Source organism: Geotrypetes seraphini, chromosome 7 (assembly GCF_902459505.1).
Source record: "Geotrypetes seraphini chromosome 7, aGeoSer1.1, whole genome shotgun sequence".
Taxonomy (NCBI): domain Eukaryota; kingdom Metazoa; phylum Chordata; class Amphibia; order Gymnophiona; family Dermophiidae; genus Geotrypetes; species Geotrypetes seraphini.
The window spans coordinates 174,749,397-174,767,927 of record NC_047090.1 but is presented as its reverse complement, the minus strand read 5'-3'; the positions used below and the strand labels follow the sequence as shown (position 1 = coordinate 174,767,927).

At 46.6% G+C, this 18,531-nt stretch overlaps 1 protein-coding gene across 2 annotated transcripts in view; it reads left to right on the top strand.

Annotated features, from left to right (window-relative positions):
- Positions 1 to 18,531, top strand: part of SLC24A4 (solute carrier family 24 member 4) — a 196,530-nt gene that overhangs the window by 82,872 nt on the left and 95,127 nt on the right. For both annotated transcript variants that reach the window (XM_033950870.1, XM_033950871.1), the window contains exons 3-4: positions 7,652 to 7,728; positions 17,108 to 17,182. In XM_033950870.1, the coding sequence (XP_033806761.1) occupies positions 7,652 to 7,728; positions 17,108 to 17,182 (152 nt within the window). The remainder of the gene's footprint in view (positions 1 to 7,651; positions 7,729 to 17,107; positions 17,183 to 18,531) is intronic.

The following is an 18,531-nucleotide window of genomic DNA, read 5'->3' as shown; positions in this document are numbered from 1 at the left end:
GCGCCGACCCCACAAACGCTCTGCTCCGATATCGGTGAGTGCCTCGTCATCGGCCTCCTCATCGCCGGAGCGTGGAGCAGCACCTATGGTACCGAAGAAGAAAAAAGCGGTACTGGTGCCTCCCCTGGAAGACCGCATCGCGGCCATTTTCCAAACCCAATTGCAACAGCAGCTACAGCAACAACTCCAGCACCTGTTGCCCACAATGTTGGCCCCGCACCTTCCGGAGAAGGACCGGTCCGAGCCTCGCACGGTCCCATCGGTGTCGACCCCCTCGGTACCGATTAACACTTCCATGCCAGTACTCTCGGCTGAACCACACCGTTCCCATTCTACAGTGCAAGCCCGCTCTGATACCGACCCTTCCCGGCACCCGGACCGGCGCCGGTCTTTCTCTCCCGGTACCGCCTCGGTACGCTCCGGCAAGTCTCTCTCCAAGACCCGCCATACCGAGCCCTCCACACCGACGTCCCGCCGTGCGCACCCTGACATCAGGACCCGGACTTATGGGAAGAATACCCACCCGGTACCGAGGAAGACGCTATATCGACAGACGAGGAACCCTCGGTGGCTGATACCGGTTCGAAACCCGAACAGTCCTCTTTCACCAAATTCCTCAGAGAGATGTCGGCAGCTCTTTCCATTCCCTTAGAGTCCGACTCTAAAAAGTCCCAGGCTTTTCTCGATGCCCTAGACTTTGAGCAACCTCCCAAGGAATTCCTTAAGTTACCCGTCCACGACATCTTACGGGAAACTTTTTACAAAAATTGGGAGAACCCCCTCACTGTCCCCGGGGCCCCTCGCAAACTGGATAGCTTGTACCGGGTCATTCCAATCCCAGGGTTTGACAAGCCTCAATTGCCCCATGAATCTCTCCTGGTAGAGTCCACCTTGAAGAAAACTCAGGGCTCCAGTGTCTATGCCTCCACCACTCCTGGCAGAGAAGGGAAGACTGTGAATAAGTTTGGCAAGCGCCTTTTCCAGAATGCGATGCTGGCCAACCGGGCAAATAATTACACCTTTCACTTCTCCTTCTACATGAAGCATCTGATGCAACAACTCTCCGCCTTACAAAAATACATCCCTGAACGTAAGGTCCCCCTCTTCCAACAGCAAATTTCCAGTCTGCTCCAACTCCGGAAATTCATGGTACGCTCCATTTATGACTCGTTTGAGCTGACTTCTCGAGCATCTGCCATGGCTGTTGCCATGCGGCGTCTGGCCTGGCTGAGGGTTTCTGACCTCAACATCAACCATCAAGACCGCCTGGCTAAAGCACCATGTCTTGGTGATGAACTCTTCGGGGAGTCCCTAGACTCAACAACCCAGAAACTCTCAGCACACGAGACCAGGTGGGATACTCTGGTGAAACCTAAAAAGAAGACCCCCACCTGCTCGCCCCTACAGACAGCAGTCTTCCTACCAGCGCAGGTTCTCTGCCAGACCTCTCAACCCGCCGCAACAGCAGCCTCGCCGACCTCGTCACCAGCATCAAACACAGGCTCGCTCCCAGTCTCACCAACCTGCCAAGCCTCTTCCTCCGTCAAAACCATCTCAACCCTTTTGACTCCTTTCTCCAGGGCATAGCCAGTCTCCCACCATCATTGCCTCTTCCTCAGCCTATCGGAGGACGCCTCCAACTTTTCCTCAGCCGTTGGGAGGGCATCACATCAGACCAGTGGATCCTCAACATCATTCGCCACGGCTACTCTCTCAACTTCCAGACTCTTCCACCAGACAGTCCTCCCATAGAGTCTGCTTTCCACTCCTCCCAATCCTCCCTCCTCCTGAGGGAGGTCCACTCCCTCCTTCTTCTCAACGCCATCGAAGAGGTACCCTCAGACCAAAGGGGTCAGGGATTCTACTCCCGCTACTTCCTGGTTCCCAAGAAAACAGGAGACCTCCGTCCCATCCTCGATCTCCGGGACCTCAACAAGTGTCTGGTCAAGGAAAAGTTCAGAATGCTCTCCCTTGCCACGCTTTACCCTCTTCTCTCTCAACACGACTGGCTATGTTCCCTAGACCTCAAAGAGGCCTACACTCACATTCCAATTCATCTGACTTCACGTCGCTACCTCCGATTTCAGATACAGCACCGCCACTATCAGTACAAAGTGCTACCCTTTGGCCTTGCATCATCGCCCAGGGTGTTCACCAAGTGCCTTATTGTGGTGGCGGCCTTTCTCAGGTCTCGCAACCTCCAGGTGTTCCCCTACTTGGACGATTGGTTGGTGAAAGCACCTACGTCTCCACGTGCTACAAGCCACTCAGCACACCATCTCCTTCCTCCATCTCCTGGGGTTCGAGATCAACTACCCCAAGTCGCATCTGCTTCCCACACAGCGACTTCAGTTCATTGGAGCCGTTCTCGACACCACTCTGATGAGGGCGTTTCTCCCCTCCGACCGCCAACAAACTCTGCTCCACCTCTGCCGTCAGGTGCTCCTTCATCACTCCGTTCCAGCTCGGCAGATGATGGTCCTCCTGGGCCACATGGCCTCGACGGTCCATGTGCTTCCTCTGGCACGACTCCACCTCAGGACACCTCAATGGACTCTAGCCAACCAATGGTCACAGACCACGGATCCTCTTTCTCATCCCATCTCTGTGACATCGTCTCTTCAGCAATCTCTTCAATGGTGGTTGAACTCCTCCAATCTTTCCAGGGGTCTACTCTTTCATCTACCCCCTCACTCTATGATCATAACCACAGATGCCTCCCCCTATGCATGGGGAGCTCACCTGGGAGATCTTCGCACCCAGGGACTGGACCCCTCGGGAGCGTCAACATCACATCAATTTCCTTGAACTCCGGGCCATGTTCTATGCTCTCAAGGCCTTCCAGCACCTTCTCTACCCTCAGGTTCTTCTCCTGTGCACAGACAACCAAGTCGCCATGTACTACATAAACAAGCAAGGCGGCACCGGATCTCCCCTCCTCTCTCAGGAAGCCATCCGCATCTGGACCTGGGCCACGACCCACAGTCTCTTCCTCAAGGCTGTCTATATCCAGGGCGAACAGAACTCCCTGGCCGACAATCTCAGCCGCATCCTTCAACCTCACGAGTGGACTCTGGATCCTCCCACACTCCGCTCCATCTTTGCTCGGTGGGGCACTCCTCAGGTGGACCTCTTTGCAGCTCCTCACAACCATCAGCTGCCCCTTTTCTGTTCCAGACTCTTCTCTCCTCATCGTCTGGCCTGGATGCATTCCTGCTCAACTGGACGGATCGGTTCCTCTATGCCTTTCCTCCACTGCCTCTGATGTTGCGGACGTTATTCAAACTCCGCAGGGACAGAGCCACCATGATTCTCATCGCCCCTCGGTGGCCTCGCCAACACTGGTTCTCCTTCCTGCTCCAGCTAAGCTCCAGAGAACCCATTCCTCTTCCTGTGTTTCCTACTCTACTTACACAGCAGCATCAGTCTCTACTGCATCCCAATCTGTCCTCGCTCCACCTGACAGCTTGGTTTCTCTTGGGCTGACCTCTCCAGAGAATCTGTCTCAGCCTGTCCGTCGTGTTTTGGATGCCTCCAGGAAACCGGCCACCCTCCAATGTTACAATCAGAAGTGGACCCGGTTCTCCTCTTGGTGTCTACTACATCATCACGATCCTACCTCATTGGCGGTGGAAACTGTACTGGACTATTTGCTCTCTCTGTCCGACGCTGGCCTCAAGTCTACCTCAGTCAGAGTCCACCTCAGTGCCATCACTGCGTTTCATGAGCCTATCCTCGGAAAACCTCTCACGGCTCATCCCCTGGTTTCCCGGTTCATGAGAGGCCTCTTCAATGTCAAACCACCTCTGAAGCCTCCTCCAGTCGTCTGGGACCTGAATGTGGTTTTATCAGCCCTCATGAAACCTCCTTTTGAGCCTCTTGCCACAAATTCGCTCAAATTTCTTACGTGGAAGGTGCTTTTCCTCATTGCCATCACCTCTGCCAGGAGGGTTAGTGAGCTGCATGCACTGGTTGACGACCCACCTTTCACTGTTTTTCACCATGACAAGGTGGTTCTGCGTACCCATCCTAAATTCCTTCCCAAGGTGGTCTCGGACTTCCACCTCAACCAGTCCATTGTGTTGCCTGTCTTTTTCCCTAAGCCCCATTCTCATCCTGGGGAAAAGGCGTTGCACACGCTGGACTGTAAGCGTGCCCTTGCTTACTACCTTGACCGTACCAGGGCTCACCGCTCATCCCCTCAGCTCTTTCTGTCCTTCGACCCTAACCGTCTAGGTCGTCCTGTCTCTAAACGGACGCTTTCCAACTGGCTTGCTGCCTGCATTGCGTTCTGTTATGCTCGGGCCGGTCTCTCACTGGAAAGTGCTGTCACGGCCCACAGGGTCAGAGCTATGGCTGCTTCTGTGGCTTTCCTCCGTTCCACACCCATCGAGGAAATCTGCAAGGCTGCCACTTGGTCCTCAGTTCACACGTTCACTACTCACTACTGTCTGGATACCTTCTCCAGACGGGATGGACACTTCGGCCAATCTGTGTTACATAATTTATTTTCTTAATGGCCAACCATCCCTCCTTCCCTCTCTGTTCGCTTAGAGGTCTCCCATGCGTTAAGAATATGCTGCCTGCTTGTCCTGGGATAAAGCACAGTTACTTACCGTAACAGGTGTTATCCAGGGACAGCAGGCAGATATTCTTACGTCCCACCCACCTCCCCGGATTGGCTTCTTAGCTGGCTTATCTTAACTGGGGACCACACACTCCTCCGTCGGGCGGGAAGGCACTCGCGCATGCGCGGTGCGGCCAACTAGAACTTTCTAGTTAAAAGTGTCCGTACCGGGGCTCCGTCGGTGACGTCACCCATGCGTTAAGAATATCTGCCTGCTGTCCCTGGATAACACCTGTTACGGTAAGTAACTGTGCTTTCTGGTCCTCGAGAGCCGGAGCCAGGTCAGGTTTTCAGGATATCCACAATAAATATGGGTGAGATAGATTTGCATCTCAAGGAGGCAGTGCATGCAGATCCATCTCATACATATTCATTGTGGATATCCTGAAAACCTGACCTGGCTCCGCCTCTCAAGGACCGGAATTGCCAACCCCTGCACTAGAGGATACATCCCCTTAGGGGAGGCCTGGCTAATTTTCCGAACTTGGATGTCTTGCTTCTCGTATGGGAGTTCTCTTATCTTTTCACCTTTTGCTTACATCCCCTGAAGCTGGTGGATGGTGGCGGGAGTTGCTCCCTTGGATTGTCATGTGCTGGCTGCTTCGATTGTACCTCTGGACTCGGGGTAGGTGGTGTGTGGGTGGGATGAGGGGATCGGGGGGGGGGGTGTTGTTCTGGTTTACTTTTGGTTCCTTGATTTTGGTTTGAGACTTTGTTCACTGCCTCCATTTTAGGGAAGTACAAGTCTACTTTTGTATGGGGATTATTGGAGGGTAAAGGTAAAGGGCTCTTCTGTTGTTGTTCATTGGTATTTTTTGGTTCATCAACAAGTTTTATCCTACAAAATACATGTTCCCAAGGAAGGGCAGGGGAAGTTTGGGTTATCCTGGAGGTCTGAATGGATATTATATGTTGTGTTTTAAGTTCTTTAATTATATTATTTTGGTATGGTTGGAATCGGTAGGGGGTTTTCTTTACTTGGGGGAAGGGGGAGGTAGTACACTTCCCCCTCCGTATTCGCTGTTTCGTTGTCTGCGGTTTCGGTTTTTTGTGCGCAGGCTCCACCCCCAAATTTACATCAAAGGAAGTTGCTGCTCCCAGTGATGCACAGAGAAAATCAATCCTCTCAGTGCTGTACAGAGAAAATCGCAGCACTTTCTTCACAGGAACAGGTAAGATTATTCGTGGTTTTGTCCTTTTTTTTTTTTTTTTTTTTTTCCTCCGGGCTTTTTACAGAAAAACCGCGAATAACATATGAAAAGTTATTCATGGTTTTTCTGTATTCGCGGCCATGCTGATCTCCTATCTCCGCGAATACGGAGGGGGAAGTGTATATGCACAGGGCCCAGGTATGTTAAGTTCTCTATTTGAGAGCGGTTCAGGTATTGGGGGAGGGAGATATGTAAGAGTTGGGGTTACAGTTGTATTTATTTAAAAGATGGTGACTATATTCTCATGACCACATTAGGACCATGTTTGCTCTTTCTGCATTGTTATTGTGCAATGCCTTGGTCTTCACTACTGTACTGTATGTTTTGTCATCAATAAAAATATTTTGAATGTAAACGCTTGAAAGGGATAACGAAACAAATGAGCTTTTTCCAAACGAGGAAAAGCTCTAGAGCAGGGGTGTCAAAGTCCCTCCTCGAGGGTCGCAATCCAGTCGGGTTTTCCGGATTTCCCCAATGAATAGGCATAACATCTATTAGCATGCCATGAAAGCAGTGCATGCAGATAGATCTCATGCATATTCATTGGGGAAATGCTGAAAACCCGACTGGATTGCGGCCCTCGAGGAGGGACTTTGACACCCCTGCTCTAGAACTAGGGGACATAATATGAAGCTAGGAGGGAGACAGAATAAAAACCAGCATCAGGCAATATGTCACGGGAAGTGTGGGGGAAGCAGAAACGGTGCTGAAATCCACAAAGGAATGGGGTACACATAGTGGGGCCCCTAAAATGCTACTTGAAAACCTCTGCCCTCATTTATTGTGATAACTATAACTGTTTAACTGTAACTTCAGGGACAGGAAAATGGACTTTCCACCAGTAAAACAGAGATAACAGGATGCTGTTAGTGTTTTTTATTAAAAACCAGTCTCAGCACACTCTTGATTTTTGACTTTGTCTGAGTTGAATTTTACATACTTGTAAAGCACTGTTCTTTATCAGCAAAACTCGAGTTACAGTAAGAGCATAAGAATAGCCTTACTGGGTCAGACTAATGGTCCATCAAGCCCAGTAGCCCGTTCTCATGGTGGCCGATCCAGGTCACTAGTACCTGGCCAAAACCCAAGCTGTAGCAATATTCCATGCTACTAATATAGAACAAGCAGTGGCTTCCCCCATGTCTTTCTCAAAAACAGACTATGGACTTTTCCTCCAGGAACTTGTCCAAACCTTTCTTAAAACCAGCTACGCTATCCGCTCTTACCACATCCTCTGGCAACGCGTTCCAGAGCTTAACTATTCTCTGAGTGAAAAAAATTTCCGCCTATTGGTTTTAAAAGTATTTCCCTGTAACTTCGAGTGTCCCCTAGTCTTTGTCATTTTTGACAGAGTGAAAAATCGATCCACTTGTACCCGTTCTACTCCACTCAGAATTTTGTAAACTTCAATCCTATCTCCCCTCAGCCGTCTCTTTTCCAAGCTGAAGAGTCCTAACTGTTTTAGTCTTTTCTCATACGAGAGGAGTTCCATTCCCTTTGCCATCTTGGTCGCTCTTCTTTGAACCTTTTCTAGTACCCCTGATGCAGGCGTGCTTTGTGCGCTGAAACACAGTACTGTGTTGGGTTGTGATTGTTCAACTCGGACGTTAATAAACACTGTAGCAGCATCCTGTAGGTTTTGTTTGACTAGTGGAAAGTCCATTGTCCTGTCCCCCCCCCTTTTTTTTTTTCTTCTTTACTTTGCTTGCGTGGGCTCATCTTTTGCTGGACGACTTGTGGCATGTTGACAGGACTGTACCGTACCACAGGTGCTCATAATTGTGTTAACATATTTTCTTCCTCTCTCTTGCAGCAATCAACGAGTTTCCTGAAGATTTATTTACAATTAAAGAACGAAAGCAAGGAGCGATTGTGTTTCACGTTTTAGGTGTAAGTTGTTCTAGTGTTTTTATTTTAAATCGACTGAAGCGATAATTTACAGTTGTTTGAAACAACGTGGGAAATGCCAACAGCCCCTGTTCCCTCTAAGCCAGTGTCCTGCAAACTTTTTCACTCAGCGGCACAGTAAATTCCGGGCCACGGCTGGAGGGCACACGGAAATGCGTGGACATCGACATGGTGATGTGGCACGCAGGCGTGACATCGTCACATCGATGTATGCGGATGTGCGAAGGCCCTCCAGACGGGGCCCTGAGCTGCCAGAGGGGGGTGCTGGAGCAGGAGAGGCACCGGTGAAGAGAGGTACAGGTGCAGGTGCCAGCTGACTGCCGGATGTTGCTCTTGCCATGGGATGCGCGTCCTGTAGGCAGTCAGTCGACGCCTCTCTTCCTCGCCGATGTCTCACGGCACACTTGGAATCTCTCTTGTGCCACAGCACACAGTTTGCAATACACTGCCCTAAGCTGAGCAGGAGTCTTCCACCTCTAGTCCAGCCAGTGGTGAGTGCTATTTCATGCTCACATTTTCAGCAGTGATGGGCAGACAAGCTCTGTAAGACTCCAGGGTACCTGCCTGTTCCTAGTGATTGAAAACGTAATATTGGAGCACCACCCCCCATTGGCAGTAGTGAAGTTGGAGGGGATCCCTGCTCACTAGAGGGAACAGTACCAAAATAACATGTTATTTCATATTAGTCTTAATCCATAACAGGAAAAATCTGAAATGTCATGGTTTTTTTCCAATCTTGTATCATCAATACTGTGTACTCAGTAATTCACATCCATTTATGAATAAATGCACTATCGACAATAAGGTGCACTATGGATGACACTGCCCCCAAAATAGAAAAAAAAAACCCAAACAACCCTTAAAATCATATAAAACGATACAGGAAGCGAAACAAAAAAAATTTGGGCCCGCATATCTCTAGTTTCTATGACCTCCTTTGGCTGAGACCAACTATAAAACTGTACAATGGTGGGAGGTTAATGCCCTGCTCTTCACGGAGGATATGAACCTGAGTGAACTCTGATCAAGCTAGAAGGATTACATTTCCTGTTCACCATGCCTACTTGCTTTTAGTTACTATTTATATGAAGAAATTGGAGAGAGATCACAGAGCACAAACCTGTTCTTTCATTGTACTTTTAAGTTTTTATTCTTTTAAGGTTACCTGTGAATTCCTCTGTTACCAAGCTACCCCGTTGCATTCCGAAACAAGTGTTCCCCCTTGGAACCTCTAGGCCAGGGTGTCCAATGTCGGTCCTTGAGGGCCGCAGTCCAGTCGGATTTTCAGGATTTCCCCAATGAATATACATGAGGTCTATTTGCATGCACTGCTTTCATTGTATGCTAATAGATCTCATGCATATTCATTGGGGAAATCCTGAAAACCCGACTGGATTGTGGCCCTCGAGGACCGACATTGGACACCCCTGCTCTAGGCAAAACCTCAAAAGGACCTCTTTGTCTTTAGTAAGGAAAAATATCTCACAGTAAAGTAAAGGTTTTTAAAACAGGCTTATCCAAGTTCAGTCCTCAAGGGCTGCAAGCAGAGCACTTTTCAAGTTACCCCAAATGAATATGCATGAGAGAGATCTGCATATACTGTATGTGGTGAGAATGCAAATCTTTTTCATTCATATTCATTAAGTATATCCAGAAAACCTGGCCTGTTTGCAGCCCTCGAGAACTGAACTTGGGACTAGAGAGCTGCACGGGAACGGGGACGATGGGAATTCCGCGGGTTCCCCCTTCGGGTCACGGGGATCCCGTTGGGACGCCCCTAGGGTCGCGGGAATCCCATGGGGACGCCCCCTAGGGTCACGGGGGATCCCGTGGGGACGCCTCCGAGGGTTCCTGCGGGGCTGGATGTACTAAATCGAGCGGCTTTTCTCCCTACCTGCTCTGCTTGCATCACAGAGCCAAACGGAAGTCTTCCCGACGTCAGGAAGACTTCCGTTCGGCTCTGTGCTGCAGGCAGGGTAGGTAAGGAGGAGTAGCCTCGCGGGTCGAGTGGCTACCAAGGGAGGGGGCGGTCCGCCCCGCCCCGGGTGCAGCACAGCCGGCCAGGTCCCCTTACTTTTATGGCGCTTCCCCGACCGACCGACAACAGCCCTGGTCCGACAAACCTCCCTGCCTTTAACCGCGAATCTAAATTACCTTCTTACAGCAGCTGTAAGAAGGAAATTTAGATTTGCGGTTAAGGACAAGGAGGTTTGTCGGACCGGAGCTGTTGTCGGTCGGTCGGTCGGGGAAGCGCTATAAAAGTAAGGGGACCTGGCCGGCTGTGCTGCACCCGGGGCGAGAGAGAAGGAGGGGGGAGAAGGACGCTGAAAGCACTGGGGAAGACAAAGGGGTGGAGAAGGACGCTGAAAGGCCTTGGGGATAACGGGGGGGAAGGACACTGAAAGCATTTGTGGAGGACAGAAGGGGGAGAAGGACGCTGACAGGACATGGGGAAGATGGGGGGGGGAGAGAAGGACGCTGAAAGGCCATGGGGAAGACGGGGGGATGGTGGAAAAGGATACTGAAAGGCCATGGGGAAGACAGAGAGGGAGAAGGACGCTGAAAGGACATGGGGAAGACAGAGGGGGGAGAAGGACACTGAAAGGACATGGGGAAGACAGAGGGGGAGAAGGACACTGAAAGGACATGGGGAAGACAGAGGGGGGAGAAGGACGCTGACAGGACATGGGGAAGATGGGGGGGTAGGGAGAAGGACGCTGAAAGGAAATGGGGAAGAGAGAGTGGGGAGAAGACGCTGGCAGGGAAGAAGACAGAGATGCCAGACTATGGGGGGAGCGTAGGGAAGAAGATGGGTGCCAGACCAATTTGGAAGGGGGGAGAAAGGGAGAGGCACAGTAACAGAGCAAATGGAAGACGCAGAAGGAAGAGAGACAGTGGATGGAAGGAACTGAATTAGAGCATGAGGAAAGCAGAAACCAGGCAACAAAGGTAGGAAAAGAATTCTATTTCTTTTTTTCTTTTTGCTTCAGGATAAAGTAGTATATTAGTTGTGTTGATAAAAATTTATAAACAAAAGAGGCTCTGGTAGAAACCCGTTTACAAAGTATGTATTCTTCCCAATTAATATTTCCAAATTAATAAAGTCTTTTTGCTTATTTTTAAATGGGTTTCTACCAGAGCCTTTAATTCAGTAGCATAATTAAATGAAATAACTATTTCTGAAGTTTATAGGGATGGGCGGGGACGGAGGGGATTCCTCACAGGGACGGGCGGGGACGGAGGGGATTCCTCACGGGGACGGGTGGGGACGGAGGGATTCCTCACGGGGACGGGTGGGGACGGGTGAGACTTTGGCGGGGACGGGTGGGATTTCTGTCCCCGTGCAACTCTCTACTTGGGACAAGTCTGTTCTAAATGATCAAATCCTAGTACTGTTCTTCTTGCCTCCTGCTCTTTTCCCCTTAAGGTTAGGTTGAGGCAGAGGGGAGCAAGCTGGATGGAGGCTGGTGTTTTAAACCACGAGAACACAACTGGACCTATAGTTTTCAGAAATATCTATGCGACTATGGGCTCTGTATGGCTTTCAGAATATCTACCGTGACTATTTATCTGATAAATGGGGGGGGGTCTGTATGGCTTTCAGAATATCTACCGTGACTATTTATCTGATGTATTGGGGGGGGGCTGTATGGCTTTCAGAATATCTACCATGACTATTTATCTGATTTATGAGGGGTCTGTATGGCTTTCAGAATATCTACCGTGACTATTTATCAGATGTATGGGGGGGAGTCTGTATGGCTTTCAGAATATCAACTAGTGACTTGGCAAAAAACACAAGAGGTGATGATCTGCAAACAAAACATAAGCAGCAAAACATGAAGCAGACTGACCTAGCGAAGCTTGAAGAATGATCTGAAATTTGGCAGCTAAGATATAATGCTAAGAAATGCAAGGTCATGGTTTTTGGGCTGCAAAAACCTGAGGGAGTGGTACAGTTTACGGGGGTGAAGATATTTTATGCATGAAAAAGGAGTGGGACTTGGGTGTGATGATCTTAAGGTGGCCAAACAGGCTGAAAAGGTGATGGCGAAAGCTGGAAGGATGCTAGGGTGCATAGGTATGGCCAGTAGGAAAAAAAAAGGAGGTATTGATGCCCCTGTATAAGGCTCTGGTGAGACCTCATTTAAAATATTGTGTACTCTGGCATCAAATGGGCTCTTATATTTCAACTCTTTGGGGTCGAAGGTGGTCCCAGACCCCAAGAGCGCTCTTTGGTTTTTATGATGTTATTTCTCCAAAGCCTAAAGGCCTTTCCGCCTTTTTGGCTAGAGCTATATTACTTGGCAAAAAGACTATCCTGCAGCAGTGGCTGGCTTGCGAGGCCCCGACTTACAGTCAATGGAAATCATTAATGATCACCCAGGCCGCTTTGGAACGTAGACACTTCGTTGATATTGACTCGAGATCGGGGCGCAGATTCACAGTGATTTGGGAGCGTTTTTGGATGACCCTTACCTCGATGGCTCGGAATAGACTTTTGAACTCATAATAGCAGTTTTGTTTCTATTTTACATTTTCTTCTCACCAGGGATTTTCAGTTGGGGGTTTTTGTTGGAAGGTGGGGGGTTGGGAGGGGACTTTTGGATTTTGTGCAAACATATCTGTATTCTGTATTGTTTACTCTGATTGTTGTTGTTTATGCACGCTGAAAATGAATAAAAACATTTAAACATAAAATATTGTGTACAATTCTGGAGGCCACACCTTCAAAAATATATAAACTGGATGGAGTCGGTAAATTGTCTTCGTCATTTTATTTATTTGGTTTTATATCCCATCTTCCCCAGAGAGCAGTTTAACCTTCACAGTGTTACAATATAAAATTACATAGGGTACAGTTGACATTCATAGGGTTACAGTAACATTATATAGGGTTACCATTTGGCAGTGCATGGGGTTACAACTTTGCAGTCAAGATGTGCAGTATGAGAAATCTGTCTAATAATGCAATCTAACACGTATGTTCTTTAGGAATTGAACTAGTTTAGTATAGACATGACAGATGTGACAGTTTGGCTATCATGATGTTCCACGTACGGGCATTGTTGGCCTATATCTACAAGTAATAGTTGATTTGGCTGCAGTCTATAGAGGTTTCCTCGGGGGCAGTTATGGAGGAGGAGGGGAAAGGCAGTGTGAGGAAGCGTAATTGGAGCTAGGTAAAGAGGTAGGTTTTTATAGCTTTCCTGTAGTTTAGAATAGAGAATTGCACGGGGACAGAAATCCCACCCGTCCCCGCCAGGATCCTCTTCGTCCCCACCCGTTCCCGTCAGGATCCTCTCCGTCCCCACCCATCCCCACAAGGAATTACCTCCATCTCCGCCCGTCCCCATAAAAAGCAGCAATTACTTCTGACAGGATCATCAATTCCACAGTTTCTTTTGTGTTTGGGCTGCTGTTTTCCTTGTGGAATCTCTTTGGTGGAACCCTTTTTTTGTTTTCTGTTCAGGTAATTAACTTATAGACCCCCCCCCCTTTTACTAAGGCTGACGTGTCCATTATATTATATGGACGAACCCTGCTTCCAAAGCCTTCCATCCCTGTGGGAGTCCCGTTGGCTAAAGGGGGGTCCCTGTGGGATAGGGGGGATTCCCGCAGGACCCACAGGATTCCCGCAATCCCCGTTCCCGTGCAGACCTCTAGTGTAGAAGGCCCTGAAGGGATCTGATGTGTGGAGGTGGATAATTCCAAAGGTTTGGTAGGAAATGGGAGTAAGATCTTTTCTGGGCAGTTTGGAGCTAGAGGGCATGATCTTGAGTATGTGTAGGAATATTTCATCTTGGGAGCGTAGTGGTCTCTTAGGAATGTAGGGCGAGAGTTTGTGAGAAGTAGCTAGGTACCATGTTGTAGAAGGATTTATATGCTAGCACTAGGCCCTTGAAGATGCAGCATTTGGTAACCAGTGAGCCGAGGTCGGAGCTGGGGAGACAGGGTCGCAGGCTTGTAGGTTCTTTAGTAGCCGGATTGCTGCGTTTTGAACTTGCTGAAGTAGAATGTTTTTCGCTGTTAATCCATTAAATAATGCATTGCAATAATACAAGCGAGTGAGGGCGAAAGCATAGAGTAGTTGGGTGAAGCATATGGGGACAGACTTAAAGATCTCGATATGTATACTTTGGAAGAAAGGCGGGATAGGGGGAATTAAGAGACACTTATACACCTACATAGTATATATGTGCATGAGGTGAGTCTCTTTCATTTGCAAGGAAGCTCCAGATTGAAATGGCATAGGATGAAGTTAAGAGATGATAGGCTCAGGAGTAATCTAAGGAAATACTTATTTTTTTACAGAAAGGGTGGTGGAGACAGAGATTGTGTCTGAATTCAAGAAAGTGTGGGACAGGCACGTGGGAACTCTTAGGGAGATGAGGAGATGGTGGATGGGCAAACTAGATGAGCCATTTTGCCTTTATCTGCCATCATGTTACTTACTATGTAACTGATGTGGAAATATGAGTTTTATTAATGTCAAGTCACTTAACCCTATATTTCCTCAGGTACAAATATTAGATTGTGAGCCCTTCAAGAAAAGGGAATACCTAGTGTACCGGACTATATCTGGCCTTCAACTACTACTGAACAAGATATGAGCAAAATCCAAACAAATGGTTTGTTTTTGCTTGTATTTCTATGGCATTGGAAATGGTGTTCACAGTACTTTCCAAATACCACACATTCGTAGAGATATCCTCTTGTTGCTTGAAAGTCATGAGAAAATTGTACTGCTTTTTTTGTTCAGCATTTACAAATCTTGTTGAGCTGTCTCGAAGGGTTCATCGGGTTAACCTATCTACTGAGTAGGAAGCCGATTCCAAAAGGGATCCAAGCTCGTTCTATGAAGGTTGAGATGAAATCCATCACTCCAGAGGATATTTGAAAGGCAGCAATGTGTCATCCTCATATTCCTTTTTCAATCACTACAGTTTTGGAGGGAGCTTTGTCTCTTATGTTTGGAATTGATGAAGAGAAATTATTGGATAAGAGAATTTCACCTCAAAACCCTGCAGTGATTTTTCACAGGTATTTCCATGACCCACAACTACTGACTTAAGACACATTGCCTGGTCAAGATAGTGTTTAAGTAGTATCAGACTGTTTCCACTTTACCAGGATCTGAAAGTGACCCAAGGGAGATTCAGATGTGTTGAAATTGTCTCTTATATTTTTCAGTTTGCTTGCGTATTTAGTTAGTTTTCTCTCTCTTTGTCCCCAAAGAGCTCAGAATGGGTTACAAGTTAAATATATAAAGTTTACAGGTTAGATTTGCCATAGTTACAGTGCAAAATTTTTCGATTTCAAGTTTTCCTTACATGACACACACCGGGATCTGGTACCAATATGCATTTCTTTGTAATCCATCGGTCGAGAGCAGGGGAGTTAGGTGAAGAGAGATGTTTTTATTGCTTTCCTAAAGAGGAGTCCTTCAAGGGATCTTATCTGCAGTTCTCGTGCAGCTCTGTGTTGGGCTAAAGAATGACATGGAGACAAATTTGTCGCCGTCCCCGCAAGAACACAATTTCCCAGTCCTGTCCCCGTGAGTTTTGTCGCTGCCCCTGTCCCTGCTCCATTCCGGTAAGCTCTACCTTAACCACACAAGCCTTGAACACTTATGATTTTAAAGTGTTTGAGGTTTGTGCAGATGAGGACAGAGCTTGCAGGAATGGGACGAGACGGGAAAATGAGTTCCCGTGGGGGATGGGGATAAATTTGTCCCCGTGTCATTCTCTGTGTTGGGCATGTATAAACCTTTGCTTCAGATTCACTTCATACAAAAGCAGCTTGATCTTCATCCAGGAGTATTAGAATCAGTTCAGCTACTATTAATTGACAAAACTAGGCTGTATTTAACGTATCTCTGGGCCTTAAGATAATTTGTGTAAATAAGACTAATTTGGGTTTGTTATGACAAAGATGTGAACAGTTATGCAATGGTTTCTTATTACTTTTTGAATATTTATTTCTATCCTGTGTTATGTTTCACAGCAGTACAATATAGCATTTAAATAATGCAGCATTAATATGAGTACCAGCTTGCAATATGTTACATATATAACGAGAACATAAAAAGCTCTTAGAGAAAATAAGACTACATTCGATGATAGCTCAATCGAGAGTTTAACCCTTTCAGGACCATAAGGATCGTAGGCCAATTTTTGTGGTTTTGACGAAATTTTTATGGTAAAAAGGGCTTGCAGATGCCAAAAAATTGATTTTTTTGGTGAAATATCATTTTTTTTTTTTTTTAAATCAAACTTCTGGCTTATGGACAGTGTGGCAAGTGAATCTTCTCGTCAATCTGGCAACGACGCTAATGAATGAATGTCGGAACCAGTTTGTTTACATAAAGGCAGTATCATATGGAATCCGTACATATCAAATTTAGAACTGTAGACTATCCCAATCAAAATTTATAGGATTTTAAAGTTATGGGACAAATATGTCCCTTGGTCCTGAAAGGGCTACCTACCAAGATTAGTTCTGGGTGTTAACCTTGGGCACTGGAGAAATTTAGTCTTCATCTCTATGTATTGAGCTGTGGCCACCTTTGAGTTGTGTGTTGGTCTTATCATATGAGTTTAACTGATGTAAAAATCTAAACAGGTTACAATAATATATAAAAATTTAATTTAAAAATTTAAAAAAAAACACGATTCAATCATTAAAATTAAAAATATAATGAATATAGAACAATAATAAAAACAGAAAGCAATACAGAAAAAGCTTTATTTCCCAATACTTTTTTGTAAGACATAAAATGCTAGGTTAAAAACACCACTTAAATTGTCTCATCATCTGTTCTGAAGAATATGACGGAAAAGTCTCTCTAAATAAGAGTCTTAAGTTGCTGTTGCTTTTGGAGGGCCAAGAATACAGTATTTGTAAGTCTCGGCTTCAACAAGCAAAGAATGCCATAAAGCAGATTATGTAAACCAGTGAAAGAAACTACATTTTAATGTGTTACGAACCATATTTTTTTCAACAGCAGAATGTGAAAAATGACCAAGAGTACGAAGACTTTTACTAGGCACTGTAGACCAATGTTTTTAACTCGATTGTACTGTTTTGTATTGTGGAGGTTTTTTTTTTTTCTTTTCTTTTGCTATTTCAATAACTTTCAACACATTTAAACCACTACATTGCCATTAACTATGTTATTAAAATGGATGAACATATGTTGATTTTTGCTTTGGATAATTTTACAGTAAAAATCAGATTAGGTTTCTTTTTTTTTCGTTGTTGTCTGTAACAGATGGCTTGCATTCAGTGCCTTGAAACAAACATGGTGATGCTTTTGTGTAATGTATGCGTAACCAATGGGTTTTCTTCTCTTCTGCAGGCTCTGTACATGTTCTATGCCTTGGCAATTGTATGTGATGACTTTTTTGTTCCAGCTCTAGAAAAAATATGCGAGGTACGTGAAAAGTCACCGTATGCTTCCCTAACCATGGCTGAATGGTAAGCATGAATATTTCTGAGTATAAGCCCTGGGAAATGGAGGACATCTTATTTACACAACTTTTTTTTATTTTGCTTTGTTTAAAATTCAAAGTATTTTAATCGGTAATAAGTACAGGCAATATGAAATCAGCACCACATGTCTTATCAGAAGTAACACTTGTCTTCCCACTCAGTACATCAGTCAAAACCCTTCCAAACCCCACCCCCACAGTACCCCTCAAATTCTGGAATACTGTTGTTCAGTTGCACATTTCTGTTTAGTTGATTTGTCAGATCGAAAGTACAGCAAATACGGAAGCATGATGATGTCTCATTTCCACAGCTTCATTAGGGAATTAGAGTATGGGGAGCCTAAGTGTGATCATATTCAGTTTATTTGTAAATCATATACAGCTGTCCTGGTGGTATTTTTGAAAATGGTTGCCCCATGGTTCATAGTACTGGTTAGCACAGTGTATCGCAACTGTGCCTCTTGAGATTTCAGGTGTGCCGCGACACACTGGTGAGGAAGGAGAGTCGTCCACGCTGGCTGACTGCCTACAGGATGTGGCTCTCGCAGCGACAGGCACGTTCTGTAGGAAGTCAGCTGGTGCAGATGATTCTCCTCCTGGCCAGCGTCTCTCCTCCTCTCCCTGCACCTCCTGGATCCCCTCCACTGAAGTGGTTGCGGCCAGATGGGCCTTCGCATATGCCTGGACGGTGACGCGATGACGTCACACATGCGCGTGACATCATCGCGGCGACGTCCATGCACTTCCGGGTGCCTTCCGGCCGGGGCACTGGATTTAGTGTGCCACCAGCCAGAAAGTTTGCGAGACACTGGGTTAGCAGATGAATATTGGCAGAGCTGGCATTAGGGTGTTTTAGACAGGACAATTGCATTGTGCCCCTATTTTACAAGGGCTGCTGAGTTGTTGTTTTTTAAAGTTAAAAGAAGAAGCCTGCCAATGGGCTTTATAGCTCCCTCCTAAAGGTTCTGCCTGTTTTGTTTCTTTGAAGGTGTGAATAAACATGTGGATAAAATCTTCCGGTTGATATAGTGCAAGGATCTCAAAGTCCCTCCTTGAGGGCCACAATCCAGTCGGGTTTTCAGGATTTCCCCAATGAATATGCATTGAAAGCAGTGCAAACTCATGCATATTCATTGGGGAAATCCTGAAAACGGGACTGGATTGCGGCCCTCAAGGAGGGACTTTGAGACCCCTGATATAGTGTATCTAGATTTTCAGAAATGTTTTTGACTAAGTTCCTCATGAGAGAGACTGTAGAAAATTAAAATGTCATGTAATAGAAGGCAGTATT